This window comes from Sitodiplosis mosellana, unplaced genomic scaffold (assembly GCF_009176505.1).
Source record: "Sitodiplosis mosellana isolate CC-2019 unplaced genomic scaffold, AAFC_SMos_1.0 Smas_scaffold_6165, whole genome shotgun sequence".
In the NCBI taxonomy this organism is placed as follows: Eukaryota; Metazoa; Arthropoda; class Insecta; order Diptera; family Cecidomyiidae; genus Sitodiplosis; species Sitodiplosis mosellana.
The window spans coordinates 3,752,356-3,769,720 of NW_022601406.1; the positions used below are offsets into that span (position 1 = coordinate 3,752,356).

At 36.0% G+C, this 17,365-nt stretch overlaps 3 protein-coding genes across 3 annotated transcripts; all 3 read right to left on the bottom strand.

Annotated features, from left to right (window-relative positions):
* Positions 1-2,085: 2,085 nt before the first annotated feature.
* LOC129574790 (26S proteasome non-ATPase regulatory subunit 10-like) lies at positions 2,086-8,153 on the bottom strand. Its single transcript, XM_055457256.1, has 10 exons — positions 8,062-8,153; positions 3,674-3,741; positions 3,468-3,566; positions 3,300-3,398; positions 3,125-3,223; positions 2,952-3,053; positions 2,790-2,888; positions 2,626-2,724; positions 2,282-2,380; positions 2,086-2,210 (listed from the first exon to the last, which is right to left on the bottom strand). Exons 1-10 carry the CDS (start codon positions 8,151-8,153, stop codon positions 2,086-2,088), a joined length of 981 nt encoding a protein of 326 aa, XP_055313231.1.
* A 334-nt stretch (positions 8,154-8,487) lies between these two features.
* Positions 8,488-17,296, bottom strand: LOC129574561 (calumenin). The gene is made up of 5 exons (XM_055456713.1): positions 17,099-17,296; positions 14,989-15,307; positions 13,692-13,851; positions 9,741-9,981; positions 8,488-9,471 (listed from the first exon to the last, which is right to left on the bottom strand). Exons 2-5 carry the CDS (start codon positions 15,228-15,230, stop codon positions 9,128-9,130), a joined length of 987 nt encoding a protein of 328 aa, XP_055312688.1. The 5' UTR covers positions 15,231-15,307; positions 17,099-17,296; the 3' UTR covers positions 8,488-9,127.
* On the bottom strand, positions 10,721-12,765 carry LOC129574563 (uncharacterized). Its single transcript, XM_055456714.1, has one exon. It carries the CDS (start codon positions 11,930-11,932, stop codon positions 11,261-11,263), a length of 672 nt encoding a protein of 223 aa, XP_055312689.1. The 5' UTR covers positions 11,933-12,765; the 3' UTR covers positions 10,721-11,260.
* Positions 17,297-17,365: the final 69 nt, after the last annotated feature.

Consider the following 17,365-nt stretch of genomic DNA (forward strand, 5'->3'; position numbering starts at 1 on the left):
CTGTTATGTTAATACATCAACACATACCCGCTCTCTCTCTCTCTCTCTCTCTCTCTCTCTCTCTCTCTCTCTCTCTCTCTCTCTGATTCTCCCCCTCTCTCTCTCTCTCTCTCTCACGCTCTAGCCGAAGCGAAGTGTTTTAAACAAATGGTCAAAACACGATCGAACACCGAGAGGGAAAAAAGCACACCGTATGCACATATACACACACTCAACTGGATGGAAACAAAAACAATGCGGCAAATGTGTACTCGATAACTGACCGAATGTACACAATAACAATCAAAGGACAAGAAGCAACAAAAAAATATATTAATCCGGATATGATATGCCGTTAATATTGATGTAATGTTTGTGTGGTATTCATTTAATGTGCTTGCTTTACCCAATCTCTCGCGCCGCGCTTTTTCTCTTCCTCCGCTCCTATCAGTGTATGTATATGTGGTATGAAAGAGTGCGAACATTTGTGTGAAGCGCGCGCGATATGCGCGCCGTGTTGCACATGCACGCCAACACTTAACACAACTGTAAACCACTGATGCATTTAATAATGAATTTGACCATGTCGTAGTGAAGTGAGAACAACATTTAAAAATAACAAACATTTAATTTAATTCGTTTTTTTTTCGTTCGCGCTCTTTCGTTCGGTATGTTTAAAATCGACCTCATTGCTATAGTTACACCACTTGTCACTCATACCCATTCACCACACTCACTCTCTCTCTCTCTCCCTGGCTCTATTGCTGCTTAAATGCCACATTTTCGTGTAATACATGCTCATTAACGCTTGTCATTCAAATTGCGTGCACATTTTCATACGCTCTCTGGTCACCGTACTCACTAATTTCTTGCTTTACTAAATGAATTCAGGGCGGAATAATCGAGCTTAAAAAGCCATCGTTAAGTCTAACGTCTCGTTGGCGCTAGTTTGATGTTGATGAGTCCAGTCTGCCACAAAAAAGACATACTCCGTCGAAATGTTCAACAATCAATGGATTTATTGATCATTTTGTATGAAATTCACTTTGAATGTCCACTTGGAATAGGTTTTTTTTTCTCCTTGCTGTCAAAACCAATTTGAAATATTGAATCAAAATTAAAATTGTAGAAAAAAGAAAACAAGGTAAGTATATATAAAATTTTAAATTTACGATTCGGATTTTAAACGAAGTACTAGTTGAGGGTGGATGAGTTGTTCAATCGAGTTCTTGAGTAATAGTTGTAACCACATTACGATCAATCTGTCAACAAGGAAACATTTTAAGCAAAACCAAGAATTCTTCGATATCATCCGACCAATTCGTTTGAAAATTGTTCAATTTGTTCGAATTGTTCAATTTTGAAGCTTAGGAGATACACTTGGCCAAACAGAGCAGAGACATTTATTTGATCGTTGGCCAGCTTAAACTCCTTCAAAATTCGTTGAACTCCATCAAGCTTGTTGACATGATTTTTCTGTTTGTACCAACGACTGCTAGTGTCGAACGTAAATGCACGTAAATTCTGCATAATATTAAACACACCCATTAATTTTTCATTGTTTTCCTATTAAGAATGGATGCGTTTAGTATTATGTGACTTGATACTAGCAGTTCATGGTTTGTACCATATCATGAGATGTGATTTTTTTTCTCTCCAAAATCTATGTTTGCGTCACCGAATTTAACAAGGTGCGCGCGCGGAGTATATAGTGAAATGATTCTGTTATGAAAGATGGTGACACTATGGTATACTGAAAATAAACTGCACACTTCGTACACATCATGATTTATAATAAAAACACGATATTGTTTCATGCAGCATGCAAACCGTTCTCTTTAATTGATTGAATTGAAAATTATATTCATAAGCTTTTGCATTGTACATTTGCAGTATACAGAGCTAAAAAGTAACATTTGAGAAAATCGCATATGTAGTATGTCAATATTATATTTTGCAAAATAACACCAGCATGCAATATGCTCTGTCCGTTTCATGTATATTCACATTTTTTGTTTGTCTCCAGCTTCTTTCAGAATTTGGGCCAATCTCGTGCTAACTACATTGCAAGAAAGCCAGAACAATTCAAAGATCTGTAATTTAGTTTCAAACTGAATTTTGGACTCCTGCCTCTTCCTTCGGCTTTTTGACGAGGTGTGTATGTTTGTCTGCGTCTTCAGCATTCACATTGGCACCAAGTTCAATAAGAGCTGGAACTATTTTCTCACTTTCTGAAAAGAGAAAGTTGAGGAAACTGCAATGAAAAATGAAAACTTTCAATGGAAATGTGTGAACAATTTACCCCAATAAGCTGCGTCATGAAGTGATGTCCTTTTATGGGTGTCTTCAGCATTCACATTTGCACCAAGTTCGATAAGAGTTCGAAGTGCATCTACATTACCTGAGAAAGTAATAAGAAATATTTCAATGAAAAGGAAAACCTGTAATGGGGATAAGTGAAGTGAACGATTTACCCCAACTAACTGCATAAAATGAAGTGGTGTCAATTTTGAATCGTCTACATCATCCACATTTGCACCAAGCTCAATAAGAGTTCGAGTAATATTCCTATCGTCTGAAAAAGATAATGAGGGAAACTGCGATAAGAGTAGGAAGACTTTTGATGGAGATATATAAATGATTTACCACATTTAGCCAAGAAATGGAGTGGTGTTTCTTTATCATTCGTTTCAGCATCCACATTTGCACCGTGTTTAATTAGAGTTCGAACAACATCTTTTTGTCCTGGATTATAAGAGAAATTGCAATAAGATTTGTACACTTTTGATGGAGACGTATGAACGATTTACCCTTTATAGCTGCTCGATGAAGTGGTGTCTTTTTATCTTTGTTTTTAGCATCCACTGTTGCACCAAGTTCAATAAGGGCTGGAATTACATTCACATGATCTGGAAAGGTAATGAGAGAAATTCTTATCAAAATGACGATCTGTAAATAGATGGAGGATTTACCATTTTCAGCTGCGTAATGAAGTGGTGTCTGTTGATAATATCTTTCAACAGCATCCACTTTGGCACCAAGTTCGATAAGAGCCCGAACAACATTCACATGACCTGGGAAGATAACAAGAAAAATTTTCAATGTAAAGTAAACCCTGTACTGGAGATAATTTCGATCGATTTACCATTTATGGACGCATAATGAAGTGATTTCTTCTGAATATAGTTTTCAGCATCCACATTTACACCAAGTTCAATGAGAGCTCGAACAATATTTTCATGCCCTAGAAAGAAAATTAGAGAAATAGCAATAAGAATAGGAAGATTTTTGATTGTAGCGTGTAAACCAATGGAATGTACCCCAAGCAGCTGCGCGATGAAGTGGTGTTTCTTCATTTTTGTCTTGAGCATCTACTTTAGCTCCAAGTTGAATAAGGGCCCGAACTATATTCACATGACCTGGATAAATAATAAGAAAAATTCCAATGAAAAAACCTGTAATGGAAATAAGTGAAGTGAATGATTTACACCAAATGGCTGCGCGATGAAGTGGAGTCCATTTCCACTTGTCTTCAACATCTACTTTTGCACCAAGTTCAATAAGAGCTCGAACTACATTCTCATGGCCTGGAAAGTGAAATATGAGAAAAGAACAATGAGAAATGATAGATCTTCTAATGGGGATGTGTGAATTGCGAAGCAGTCGCGCAATGAAGTGGTGTCTGTTTAATTACATCTTCCGCATTCACTTTTGCACCATGTTCGAGCCGAACCATAAGAGCCCGAACCATCTCTGCATGGCCTGAAACGATGATGAGAAATAACCACACGTTTATAATCACATAAAAACCTTGTGTCAAAACATTCTGCAGCGCCGTCGATCTATGACGACAAAATTCAATACTAATCGGTGTTATTATGCAGTATTTCGCAATTTGTCGGAATCACTTCCAGCTATTTACAGGTGATTTCGCCGTCACTAATCGACGGCGCTGCAGAGAGTCTACTTTCTTGATTATAATCGTGTGGAAATAACCATTAACCATGGCATAAAATACTGTATTTTGAGTTAGATGATATCATCACAAAACAAATCACATGAAAATGTCTCCGTTTGAAGAAGAAAAAAATCGCTAATTTGGGAATATAATCCACAACAAAGATGGTTTTATTTCAAATGCAAAATATTTCGTCAAACAAACTCTTTGTCTTCGGTATTCCAAAAAAAAAAAATAGCCAAAAGCGAAAAAAATGATCGAAAATGTATCGGAATTACCATTTTTTTAAAATTCGTTTTTGATCAATTTCAAAAATTATCGGAGGCTGACACTGATTTTTACGAAATATGTTAACTGCGGTAAACTGATACATTTGTCCAAAATTATCAGCTAAACAATAAACATTGCCGTTTACCGTTTGTACAGAGTAATAAAGACTACAGCAATGGTGTGAATTTGTGAAATAAATAGGATTGGACAGCAAGATGTTTGATTTACACACGGATACAACTAGTATGCATAAAATCAAAATATTTAATACTACAATCATTTTTTCTTAACCCTTTGACGACCAATGGGACACATATGTCCCATTTTGTTTTTCATCTGTAATAACTACATTTTTTAACCAATTTTAGTAAAATTGGTTTCGTTTGAAAGAGAATTAATGTAGCTATCAGAAAGTACCATAATATTGAATCAGATGAAAAACCTCTAGACGAGGTTGAAATGGAGTGACGCTCCGTGCGTGGATTTAGCACTCAAAATGACTGATATCATTTTGAGTGACGCTAGGACGCTGTATTACTGGGAACGAAGTTCAAAAGTGTTTTTCGCATTCACTATTGTGAAAATTTATTTACAATAAGGAAAAATATCGCGTCACGACTTTTGGACGGCAAAACGCTTTAAAGCTTGACTTGAAGACTAAATTCAAAAGTCGTGACGCGATATTTTTCCTTATTGTAAATAAATTTTCACAATAGTGAATGCGAAAAACACTTTTGAACTTCGTTCCCAGTAATACAGCGTCCTAGCATCACTCAAAATGATATCAGTCATTTTGAGTGCTAAATCCACGCACGGAGCGTCACTTCATTTCAACCTCGTCTAGAGGTTTTTCATCTGATATCACTAATTTTGTAAGGCAATTATTCTCGGAAAAAATACACTTTTGCCAGAAATATGTCTATTTTAAGGTCTTATCATTAAGAAATTGTAATTTTTCGGGTAAAACATTTGCATATACATTCCACAAGTTTTGTAAATAGCAAATTTCCACTTTCATTAAAAAAGTCCCATTTTCCCCTTATTGGACATTGTAAAATGTGATTAAATTTCAAAATATCCATTAAAAGAGTTTTGAAGTAATTTTAGACCCATTACTTCATTGAAACATATTAATTTCCAACAACCAAAGCTCTGGAAAGTGCATTTTTTACGTAAACTCCGAACAAAAGATCAATTTCATACATTCAGATGTAAAAATACCGATTTATGATCAAAATGACAACGAAATGGATATTCAAGTGTTCGTGGACTCCCATTATTTTCACGAAAAAATAGCAGTTTTTTAAGACCGAAATGTCGTTAGAGGTCTATTTCACGTGTTTTCCGAACAAAAACATCATTTTCAGTGAAAATAGAGCAAGTTGAAAAATTCACTTCAATCCAACCTATTTTTCGACCATGAAATGCCCTCAGATCGCATTGTGACCATTTTTAATCGATTGATCGTCGAAAATTGAGCGGATATGGTCTTTCGTGAGCCTTTCCAGCCAGTCAATGCGTATTTTTGGCAGCAATTTCATCGTAGAATGCGACTCTTCGTACAAATTCCGTTCATTGATGAATTGCCTATGCCCAGAACTTCGAAATACGAATTTTCCCGGATATGTGGCATATGCCATTTTGTTGGTATGGTAGCCGGCTATAAACGCTCAGTTTTTGGTAAAACATTGTCGGGCTGATTTTTGAGAAATCGCGTTTGGTGTGAAATTAAAGGGGGTCGATTTTTCATAAAAATCGACTTTTTTCTTTTATATCACATAAACATTGGCATGTGTGTATGGAACTTTTTGAAGGTCTTCTCAAATGATACCGAGCTGATTTTGCCCGATGGGCGTCTGAGTTGATCTAGTGTGCGAAATAAATACTTGAAAAAAATCTTATACATGCAGGCTAGTGAAGCCATAGCCAGCTCTCCTGTAATGCAAATGTCAATCTGAGGACGGGTTTCGATGTGACCCGACACCAGCTACAGCTTGGGCATATCGGCACCGGAATCTGTGGGGGTCTAAAAAGTTTCCGGACAAACGAACGAACGGACGCACAAATCAAAACTTTCATAAAAAATCAAGATCAAACTGCCAATGCCCATATCTTTTTCGTTTTTGGCTCAATCGGGGCACTTAGACCGGCGTTGAAAAGGTGGCGAGGAGGAGCTTCTTCGTACCCCCTTCGTAAGATATGGGTATAGATTTGAAAATTTATCGAAATTTTCCAACCGCTATATTTTTGCCTAGACCACACTTTAGGCATGAAGGATATGGTGTTTCCGACTATTTGGGCCAAGACCTTTCCAACGGTACCCAACATGCCGGGGCCCAAATAGTGCCCTGGGAAAATAGCATATTTACTGTATATATACTCGTGACGCAAATACTGGCATTTTCGTGAATTGCCGAATAACGTGAATCCCTATATACTATATATCGCAAGTGAATTGCTTACGCGCTACGCGCAAACGAAATCATACCTCGGCCAACTTCGATGTACCGAATATAGGTTTTCACGTTAAATATCGAGTGCACTGCATATATGATGCTTCGGCAATTCATGAATCGCCAAAGCAAGTGAAATGCTGAATCCACGAGTATGCCGACAAGTCCGCTGCTTCATTGAGTTATTGTAAACGCAATTGGATAGAACACTCTAAATTCAAAAAATCTTAACTTTTTTTCAACTTTCGCCGAATGCTATATAATTTTAACGGTGGAACTTTTAAAGCTGAAAATTTGGAATAATGTGCGAAATGTCCATTACTTTCCAAAAATCATCGACTCTATTTAGAAAAAACGTTTTTTCCACTTTTTATTGCGTTTGGTGCGATGGGACATATGTGTCCCATTGGTCGGTAAAGGTAAATAAATACCCCGTATTTCCCTGTATTTTGGCCATTATTCGCGAATTTTCAAACACAAAAATTTACAAAAATATCATTAAATTCGTGATTAAATGGGCACAACAAAGCACAATTCAAACCATTTTCGGTTCAAAACAATTCTGAATATTTTAAAAACGAAAAAGATTTTACACGTAGTTCTTATGGGAGACATATTTTTTTCCATACAAAGGTAGTTACCGTTACCGACCAATGGGACATATATGTCCCATCATTTTTTTCATATTTCTAGTTAAAAATATTAATTTTTGATAACATTTTTATTATGGTTTTTGGTGTCGCTGAGCACGAATCTGCAATCAGAATTGCAAAATTCCCATCCGTTCGATCTTGGTTGTCAAAAGGTTAAACTGGTTTTCATCTAAAATCGACTGATTAATATTTTTCTAAGCAGCAACAAAGGTCATTATGAATTTTTGCCAACCGCTTGGGATCGGATTCATTTCGAATTTGCTGAAAAGGTAAAAAACCAAATTGACTCATATAATTTCGTCGTACTAGCCGTAATCTCGTAATACCGCTATGTGCTAAAAAAGTCGTTGTTTTTGCTGTTCTCCGCTTCTCACTTCCTTCGACACATATTGACGTCCTCATATAATCTCGCCAGTAAATTTTCATGTCAGTGTTTTCGGAAGCGAATTTAGATCGCAACATTTCGACCAATTCCATTATCCCAGTCAATAATTAACACAACGTTTTGTGTAAAATGGGCCATTGGCCCATCCCGAACAAAAAAATGATATTTTCAAAGCAAAATCCATGAAAAACGTAACTTTTGTTCGAGAGGTACAGTATATGGCCACTTTTAAAAAATTTTGACTGAAAAGAATCCCCATATTTTCGAGAAAAAAAAACTTCGCGCCAATACACCATCCATGAAAAGCCTATATTTAGGGATTTTTTTGGCCAAAAGTTGATTTTTTCAGAGTTTAAATCGAACCTGTCAAGCGTACATTTTTTCGTGGTTTTTGCGATCGCTGAATGTGTTTCGGTAAGATGAATCATATTTTTCAACCATTCAACGACAGTCATCATTGATGACTCATCAATGATTTAACTACTAAACTAATAATAATAAAACTATCGAATCAGGTAATAATTTTCATAAAAAAATGCCATTCAAAAGTACCTTCAAGTAGATCAACAAACTCTGCATCTGATGAGTGATAGGAAATTATTGAATTTATTTTACCAAAACTAGCTTACAGAGATGACATCAAGTAGATAGCTCTGAATTTTTAAACGATTTCATTAACTTGAATCTTTCAAACTGTCTAAAAAGAAAGAAACTTTACCTGACACTTTCAGGCTGAAAGCTATAGCTTTCAGTAATACCATTCAAATGTCGTAAAATACAAAAAATCGATTTTTTTTTTATTGAAGTCTTTATTTAGATTTAACTTTACAAAATTGCATCAATTATTTGCATTCCTTTTGATGAGTGGTTTTTGTTTTTTTTTTTTATTAAAACATAGACATTACATTTTCATAACGAAAAATAACTTTGGCACTGAATATATCGATAGTTTTTCATCAAAAGTGGTGTCGTTGCGAGTTTTACCTAGATTTCACGAAACATTCAAACGCAGAAAAGAAAAACTAATTACACGTGAGTTACATATAGAAAACAAATGGGAAAAATGTTGAGTTTCTCGAAATTGGTGTAAAAGAAAAGAATTGTGCGTGGTTCTTGATTGTTTATATTTGATCGTTGGTTTTGATTCTTGATCGTTATGTGCGTTCAAAAAAAAGAAGACACAATTAATTTTCAAATGTGAAAGAAATTGTTTTTGGAGATTCATCTCACCTAAGTTTTCAATGGAGCTAATATCAATATTGGGTTCATGGGTTCGATTCTGAGACAAAGTATAGAAAAATATACAACAATTTCTCAACCACTGTTCACACAATCTTACGCATCGTAAAATTTATATAAATCCAACTTAATATCTATCATATTTGATTTTTTATTATTCGGGAAATAAAAAAAAAAGAATTAATTTTTCTTAGAATTCATCATGTCGTGTTAATGCTTCTCCAAAATCGGTTGCTTGTGACCCAACAAACAGATCGTATTTATCTAAAATTTCATCTTTGGTCAATTTACTGTCGGCATCTGTATCGGCTTCGTAGATAAGGTGTCGAGCTTCGGCTTCTGAATGATCAAAATCGGATGGAATGATCCAGTCGCGCACTTCATCGTTATTCATGTATCCATCATGGTCCTTATCACGGAAACTGGCAAATGTTTCACGCTCATTTTTCACCCATTCCGGTTCTTCTTCGCCTTCTTCGACGCCAACAAACATATCACCAATGTATTCATTTACAGATACCTTGCCGTCTTTGTCTGTATGTGTGTGTCAAAATAGAAAGAAAGAAATCGATTAAACAAATTTGTAAGTCAATTAGATTCCTAAAATTAGCAGTCAATTGAATTTAAGAACGAATAAACTCGGATTTGAAAAGCATCGATTAAAATCTCATTAAAATGTATCGTTTCAATGGAACATGAAGTTCATTTTTCAATTCTAAATGAGCATACTTATTCAAATTCATTCGTAACAATGAGAATCGAAAATGCATAAAAAAACAACAACAGCCGATTCTATAATCTACCTTTGTCGATATCTTCGAGTGTTTCGGCAACAACAATATCGCGCATGTGTTCACTTTCTTCGGGATGTAAAAATTCGACAAATTCGGCGCGTGTCAAATTGTCATCACCATCACGATCGGCAACACTCCAGCGGCGTCGATCGCGTGACAACATTGCCTTGTACGATAATCCACCGTCATCTTTTTCCAAATCTTGTGGGTCCATGTCATCCATAAAACCGTACACGGTTTTGCGGTATGTCTGAAATGTGAAATTGAAAGCAAGAGTTAGTCGAATGACGACACAGTTCGTTTCGGTTCTTTTTCAATTGGAAGAAAGTAAATGCCATGATAAGGAGGCTCGGTTTGGCAGCATGAGATAAGCAAGTGGGTGAACAACATTTGTCGCATACAACAACAACAACAGGGAATGAAAAAAAAGTCGGTTCATTTTTTGTGATTAAGCGTATTTTTCAATATAGATTTTATTGTTTATGAGAGACTATCAATTTTTGATTCTTTTTGCTTTTGCTTTTGCTTTGAAGGCCATTTTTTCCTCTTCTGTTTGGTCCTTATTTTTCGGTTTGGTTCTTATTTTGTACCGTTGTACTCTTTTTGTAGAACAAAAAAAAATCGAATCTAATTCGAGGATTGGTGAAAATATTTTAGGGGGTAGGAACACAAGCGCTTGAGACGAATTCGTACGAATATTCGTGAATTCTTGTGATTGTGTTTACGAGACATTCGCAGCGCAGTGAGTGTACAACAACAATAACAAAGCCACGAACGCATGAATATATGCGAATACAAATGAAACAACTTGTTCCTAGCCCCTAGAAAATATTTGCAATGACTTTAAATGTTCGCAAGGCGAGAGAGAGAGAGAGAGAGAGAGAGAGAGAGAGAGAGAGAGGGAGATAGAGATAAGTGATCGCTTTTTTGCAAGAATATTATTTCTTTAAATGCAATTAGATTCTTGTTAAGCTAATCACACCATATAATTAAACAGTGAAATTGCTTTATTTTTCAACGTACACATCATGCATTAATCTAATCAGTTGCTGTCATTCAGCGATTATAAATTGTGCTGTGTCATGTCATCAGATATTTTCCACCCAGATACTTCGCTGATTCGATTCACTTTGAATTCAATTCATAATCATCTGTTTTCATTCTTTTCCATTCGTATATATCCTTGTTTTATTTATTTTTTTCTTCGTTTATTATTTTCAATTTGAATATATATATTATTATATATATTTACAAAAAAATAAAATCCATATTACAATCGAAAGAGCGAGAAAATAAAAACGAACAAACAAATTTAGTTTAGTTGTATGCAAATCAAGATTATTTCATTTTGAACGTACGTATTATAATTTAAGGCAGATTTGATGTGCAAAGCAGCACAGCCGACTATCATATATCGTTTTGTTGATGATTGTTTTTGGTTGAGGTGTGAATTGATTTGAATGAATTAGTTGTGGATGTGTTTGTGTGCGTGTGTGCGTGTGCGCCGGATATGCGATTGAGTGTTCGGTTCACAGGCTTTTGGTGATGTTGTTAAATAGTCGTCGACCCCACCATGATTCCAAATCGAATGGTCCGAAATCGTCGAGAGCCGGACTTGGTGGATCGTTATGATAAATGACTTTCTTATTAGCATTGAAACCATTTTTTCGGCCATTTCTTCGGATCGATTCACTGGAACTGGCCGAACTCGTTCGATGTGTCGATGATGACGATGATAATGATGATGATGATGATGGTGATGCTGATCCTTTTGTTGGTGCTGTTGTCGTTTGTGTTTCAGTGGCATCGTCTTGTTCAGGCACTGATAGAACATTCCACGAGTCGCGTATATATCGAATCAATTCCTCATACTGTGGCGATGGCACAGGCTGTGGCTCTTCATCTTTGAAGCAGGCAATGCGTACGGTGCCATTTTTGTATGAACTATTGCTGCGATTCGAATTCGATCGGCGATACTGTTGAAATACCGGCTTCGCACAATTTATATCCATGCCATTATCACTGTTTGACAGTTGGCCCGTGCTGCTGCTACCGCCACTGCCACCACCCGATTTCCCACTCGATTGCTGTGCATTATTCACTTTTATCTTGCGAATCGTTTCGATTTTATCGTAATTTTGTGACAAACCCGTACGTGTTTTCGCTACTAATTTGCTTGGTCCTTGATTCACCGTATACATGATATGTGTGTACTTGATTTGATATTGTCAATTTGAAATACTTTCGGTTGGTGCCACGAATCGAATATCGTTGTGCTCAACTCATGAATGATTTATAGTGATTTTTGTTTCAGCTAATTTATCGTCGTCGTCGTCGTCGTCGTTGTCGTCGCTGGCGTTTCTTGTGTTATTGTTTTTGACTTGCAACGGTTAACGTGTTAATGACCATCAATTTTTTAAACCATTTCTTTCTGGTTAGCACACGCACTATTCTTATTTTCCTTTTCTTATTGGAAAAATTGTCTAATATCTTCCACACACTCGGAGTGTTTTTCGCAAAAATCCCAAACAAACAAAAAAAAAACTCTATTCGATTATATAACACGAATTCTCCGCGCAATACGTTTAACTTCGACTTGATACATGAAAAAAACGCAACGATTGCTCAATGTGTGTTCTTTCTCTTTCTCTCGGCACAATGTGACTTTTTCTATTTATGGTTTTTCTTTGGCCAGAGCGTTTTTTTTTTCTTACGGTTCGAGGACAAAGAAAATCACCAACAGATTCGAAAAGAAACGGAACGAGCGAACCCAATGATTTCGTCACATTTACTGCCAATTGGCGAATTTCTTATGTACAATTTTTCAAGCGGTCTCTCGTTTTTTTTCTACTTTTTTTCACAAGTTTCGCCGTGTGCTAAGAAACTCAACTGACAGTGCTCATTCATTCCGTCGCTCTACGGAGAGTGTTCGTGTAGCCGAGAGACAGACAGAGACCAAGACATACGAAACGGTTTCATGTGACATACTACACAACCGTAAGACATTCACCCATGCGATATCAATGTCTTTGTTTCCTTTTCACTCACTCTCCTTCTTTGACTCTTGCTCTCTCATCGAAAACTATGTACGCAAAGCCATGTGTGAGGCACACCGTACGAGAACATGCTTAGAAAAGCAAACACAAAGGCAACAACGACACTGCAATATCATTCAATTTTTGATGTTGTTCCGTTGATGTGTCGTGGTATATCGTGTGTTCGTGCGCTACCAATTTTCAATATAATACGCAAACACCAACCAAATCAGCGTTGAATTTTGACGGTATTCGTTACTCGGATTTAGTTGTTTATTTGTATTTTTAGCCGAGGTTTTTTTTAGAACCAACTCTCGCAAAACATCACATTTAAACACATGACTGGTGTACTAAACTTTAACTGATGTTATCTCTCGCTCGTTCAGAGTAAAATGCTTGTGAATTGTACCGTTTTGACGAACCAAATGTGATTTTCATCAAACGAACACTTTTTCAATCGACATTTGAACGATTTGCATCGATTGCTTTTGATGGTTTGAACAGTGTTTCAATTGTTGTTCATTTGAATAGTTTTTTTTTGTTTCTTGTTTTGTTGAATGATTTGAATTTGAATTTGTTGATTTGAATCGCTTTTGAACTGACCCTTTTTTAGCTGTTCAAATAATAAGTTTTTGTTATTGTGACTTTGCATTGAACTTGAATCGTTTCATTCTGTTTGATGAACAATTCCATTCACTTTGATTTTTTATGAAACAACTTTTTTTGTTCACCGAAATGTGAGCCAATTAATAATTGTGATTTTGAAATGGAGCATACACTTGATACTCTTATCATATTTCATTCAATCGCCGGACATCCGGAGTTCCAAAACGATGCCAAAAACCGAACCATGTCTCGGTGCCAACGAGACCCGAATTCATTGGATTTTAAATACAAAAGGATTATGGTCAAACACCATACTCACCTCCCAGTGTAGCTTTTCAGCATTATCTGGATTATGCTGTTTCCACTGTCGATTCACGTCGTCTTCGATGTAACGGCGTTGCGTGAACGAAATCCAATTCTTCAATTCGGCCATATCCACGAAACCATCCTTGTTATCATCGATTCGATCGACGATCACTCTGAATTTACACGAAAATACAATCAAATAAATATCAGTTGGTAGGTGGGTAGGAAATGAATGAGAATGATATTTTGAATATTCAGAATGGAGGAAAATAAGGTTTTGGTTTGAGAAAAAAAAATCAAATATCAGAGAAAGTTAGAGAAAATGAGAGAAAAGTAGAAAATGACCAGAAAGACAAGAAATATCAAGAACATAATCAAAAATATGTTCATTTCTTGATGCATTTCATTGCAACTAAACCAAACATAACTAATGCAGTACCAGTAACTATTAAACCTTTAATGAAGAAAAAAAAACACGAAAAAGTACTGCTGCTAAAGTCCGCAATTTGAACGAATATCATTTGTCTGACACAAAAATTAGCGACGAATTATGCGTGGTTTAATCGGTCACCGGTTGAAAGTAAAATAGCCGGTGGTGCATACGCTGCAATTGCGATTAATCTGTTTCGTGCACGCGCGTGTGTGTGTGTGTGTGCTTGCACATTTGAAATTAATTTTGATTAAGTCATTAATCCGGGCGATGGCACGTGAGCATTGCGTTGGTGGTAACCGACATACAAAATATTGGCCGATTGCATCACAACATTAATTTTCCAAATTGAAATAATTTTTCTGTTCTAATTTCTATCTGTGTCAATTGGCTAATGCAACAAAGATTTGATGGCAATTTTTTTTCTTTCGCGCTTCACTGCGTGGCGTTCGTGTAATGAAGAAGAACATGGAATTGGATTTTTTTCGGATTTGTCGAGATGACACGTAAGGCAGTATTTAGAGTTCTAATTGAAGACGTTTTTTCTATTGAATTTCCCCATCTTCATGGAACCCAATTAGGTGCGTTTTGATTTGCATCAATCCAGAACGTTAAAAATTGAAGCATTTAAAAAAAAATAAATTAATGATGTAAAGATGATTTTTGTAGTCAAATTTAATGTTTTTTGGGGTTACTTTTGTTGACGATTCTTTATGTTTGTCCAACATCCAAATGGCAAAAGTGTCTTGAAGTAAATTTACCATTCTCAAGCCATGGAGAAATATTGACTGGCTTCATATCAAATTTCTTACCGTTAAAAAAACCAAAACTTGATAATGTTTGTAACTGAAAAAGCAAATCTAAATCGAAATCAACTTACCCAAGACGACGACGACTCTCTTCTGGTTGCAATTGATCGAATGTTTTGGCTTGATCTTCACCTAAGAATTGCTCGTGATCGTATTTGTTGTCATGGTTTGGATTTTGTAAATGATTTGTATGCACTAAATGGTCTAAATTGTGGTGTTGTGCGGCGGTTTCGTCTGGTTTTGGAATAGCCGTGGCAAACACCGTACAAAACAGTAACAAATAGCTACTAAAAAGCACTCCATAAATCACCATTTTGCCGAGTCTTTTTTTTCGTTGATTTTTTGCTCAATAAATTTACAACAAAATATTTCGCGTGACCAAAATCAAATCTGAAAACAAACACAACAATGAAATAAGTCAAAACCGAAAAAAAATACGAAAAAAATTGAATTGAATATGGATTCAAGTGACCGACTTCTAGACCGAGAACCAACTGTACGAAACGCACAATTCGAAATAGTACAAGGCGAAGTAATCAGCTCGAGCGTTGATAAGTTAATGTTGAAAATTAGAAGAAAAAAAAATACAACGACGCTTGTGTTTGAGTTTCTTGTTCCAAACCAAGTGAAATTTTGTGCACACAGCAAGAAAAAAAATGTGCCGCTTAGCCGTTATGATATTAAGGAATTTCATACATATGCATTACATCAATGTACATTTTATGCTTTTAGCACGAGTCCGTCACTATTCTCAGTCGGTTTTTTTCTCTTTAGTCTCCGTCTTCCTTCTTCTTTTTCCATTTATGGAAAACGCTCGTTTTTTCCGCTAAACACTAATGTGCGGCGCACAGTGAATACGTATTTGATGCCCATTTGAACTGTGCAACAATAATTTTACGGCCACTGCTGTGTCTCAACTTTGACATGCTTTCCATTTTTACGCCATTCCATGCGTTTTCATTTGATGTGTGATCTCGCCCGATTTCACACATTCCGCGACTGTTTTCTAATAAGAACCGATCAGTAGGGTTCGGAGTGAAAGGAAGAGAGCTAGAGATAGAGAGCGACGGACGATGAAAGTGAGAAAAGGAGAAAGAGTTGGAGAGAAAGAGAGAAAAAGAGTTGGAGATGCATATGTAGACAGAGTCTGCTTTTCTATCCATAGAACATTCCAGACGTTTTTTCCGGAGTGTATGTGCTCTTTTGTAAGTGATAAATGAAGCGCTTTTAGGAAATGAAACATGAAACGCGTAGCACATGGACTACGTGGTCGAATCACAACAAACCGAGGATATTCTTATCGCATTTTTTTTCCTGCTGCTCATTTTTGAATCACTTTATCATTATGTAATCGTGATCTCAATGGGAGACGAAGACAATTTACCGAATAATGTGATAGCAACAAAAAAATAATGGAAATCACCATTTTTGATAATTATTTGAAGGATTTTTTTCAATCTTCATTTTTTAGTTTCAATTTTCAACTGGAGCAGCGTATCATAATTCGAGTTTGATGCCATCGCATTGATGAGAGTTTCAGTAGATTTGGTTTGTTTTTATTCGGTCGGTTTACATTTTCAACCAACTCACATTCGTTATTAAAATTAAAAAATTGGCCAAATAATTGCAATATTTCAATTCTAATGCAAATCTGATATTCAAAATGTATTATAGTCGTATTCGAGAATATAAGAGAGATGACATGACTTTTGAAGAAAAGCAAAAAAAAAACTACAGATTTTGGATCAAACTTTTGATTCAGCAATTCTGAAAATCGATTCCTGAATGAATGTATTTGGTTTTCTTCTGGAGACGCCTACTTTGAATTCTAGAAAATTCGTATCTATTCCGAAACCCGATTCTATTTAAAACACCCGATTGGAGTCAGTCAAGTATTGCAAGTGCATAAGTTCCTCGTCGTATTCACAAACAAAAAGCCGGTACATTCAAAAGCCGCACATCCAATGCAAGAACATCGGATGTAATATGCAACAAATTGACAGTGTCATGCACACTATTCGCCAATTTCGTATAAGATTCAATCTATTTTTGACTGAAATGGGATTGTACTCAAATTCCAGTTTCAATAGCGCTGACCCAGTACAAAATCCCGGTCACGCTCACACAACACATCCAATGATTTTTTATTCTTTGTCTTAAAATCCAATAATCTCAACTCACCATTCATTCGTTGCTGAATTTTGATGAATGTTTGTATAAACAATGATTTCGCGTGGATTCACTTCGTTCAACCATTCACAAAATTCGTTGAAAAAATGCTCAAGTTTTTGACGAAAAAAAAAACAATAATTCAAAGCACAGCTTTCACTAAATAATAATTCAATCACACAATTGTTTCCACATCGACATCGTAAACAAATGGCAAATCTTTTACGGAAACAAATCATTTGACAGTATTCGACGGATGCGTTCACCAATTTGTCTTCG

Bases quoted from the DNA above. Each gene is read 5' to 3' on its own strand.
- LOC129574561 (XM_055456713.1), bottom strand. From the start codon at position 15,230: ATGGTGATTTATGGAGTGCTTTTTAGTAGCTATTTGTTACTGTTTTGT. The intron at 13,852-14,988 runs GTAAGTTGATTT...GTGTAAATTCAG, and splicing joins GAGAGTCGTCGTCGTCTTGG to AGTGATCGTCGATCGAATCG. The intron at 9,982-13,691 runs GTGAGTATGGTG...TTCACATTTCAG, and splicing joins CTGAAAAGCTACACTGGGAG to ACATACCGCAAAACCGTGTA.
- LOC129574563 (XM_055456714.1), bottom strand. From the start codon at position 11,932: ATGTATACGGTGAATCAAGGACCAAGCAAATTAGTAGCGAAAACACGT.
- LOC129574790 (XM_055457256.1), bottom strand. From the start codon at position 8,153: ATGACTGTCGTTGAATGGTTGAAAAATATGATTCATCTTACCGAAACA. The intron at 3,567-3,673 runs GTAATTAAACAG...TTCACTTTCCAG, and splicing joins CAAAAGTGAATGCGGAAGAT to GCCATGAGAATGTAGTTCGA. The intron at 3,054-3,124 runs GTAAATCGATCG...TTATCTTCCCAG, and splicing joins TCATTATGCGTCCATAAATG to GTCATGTGAATGTTGTTCGG.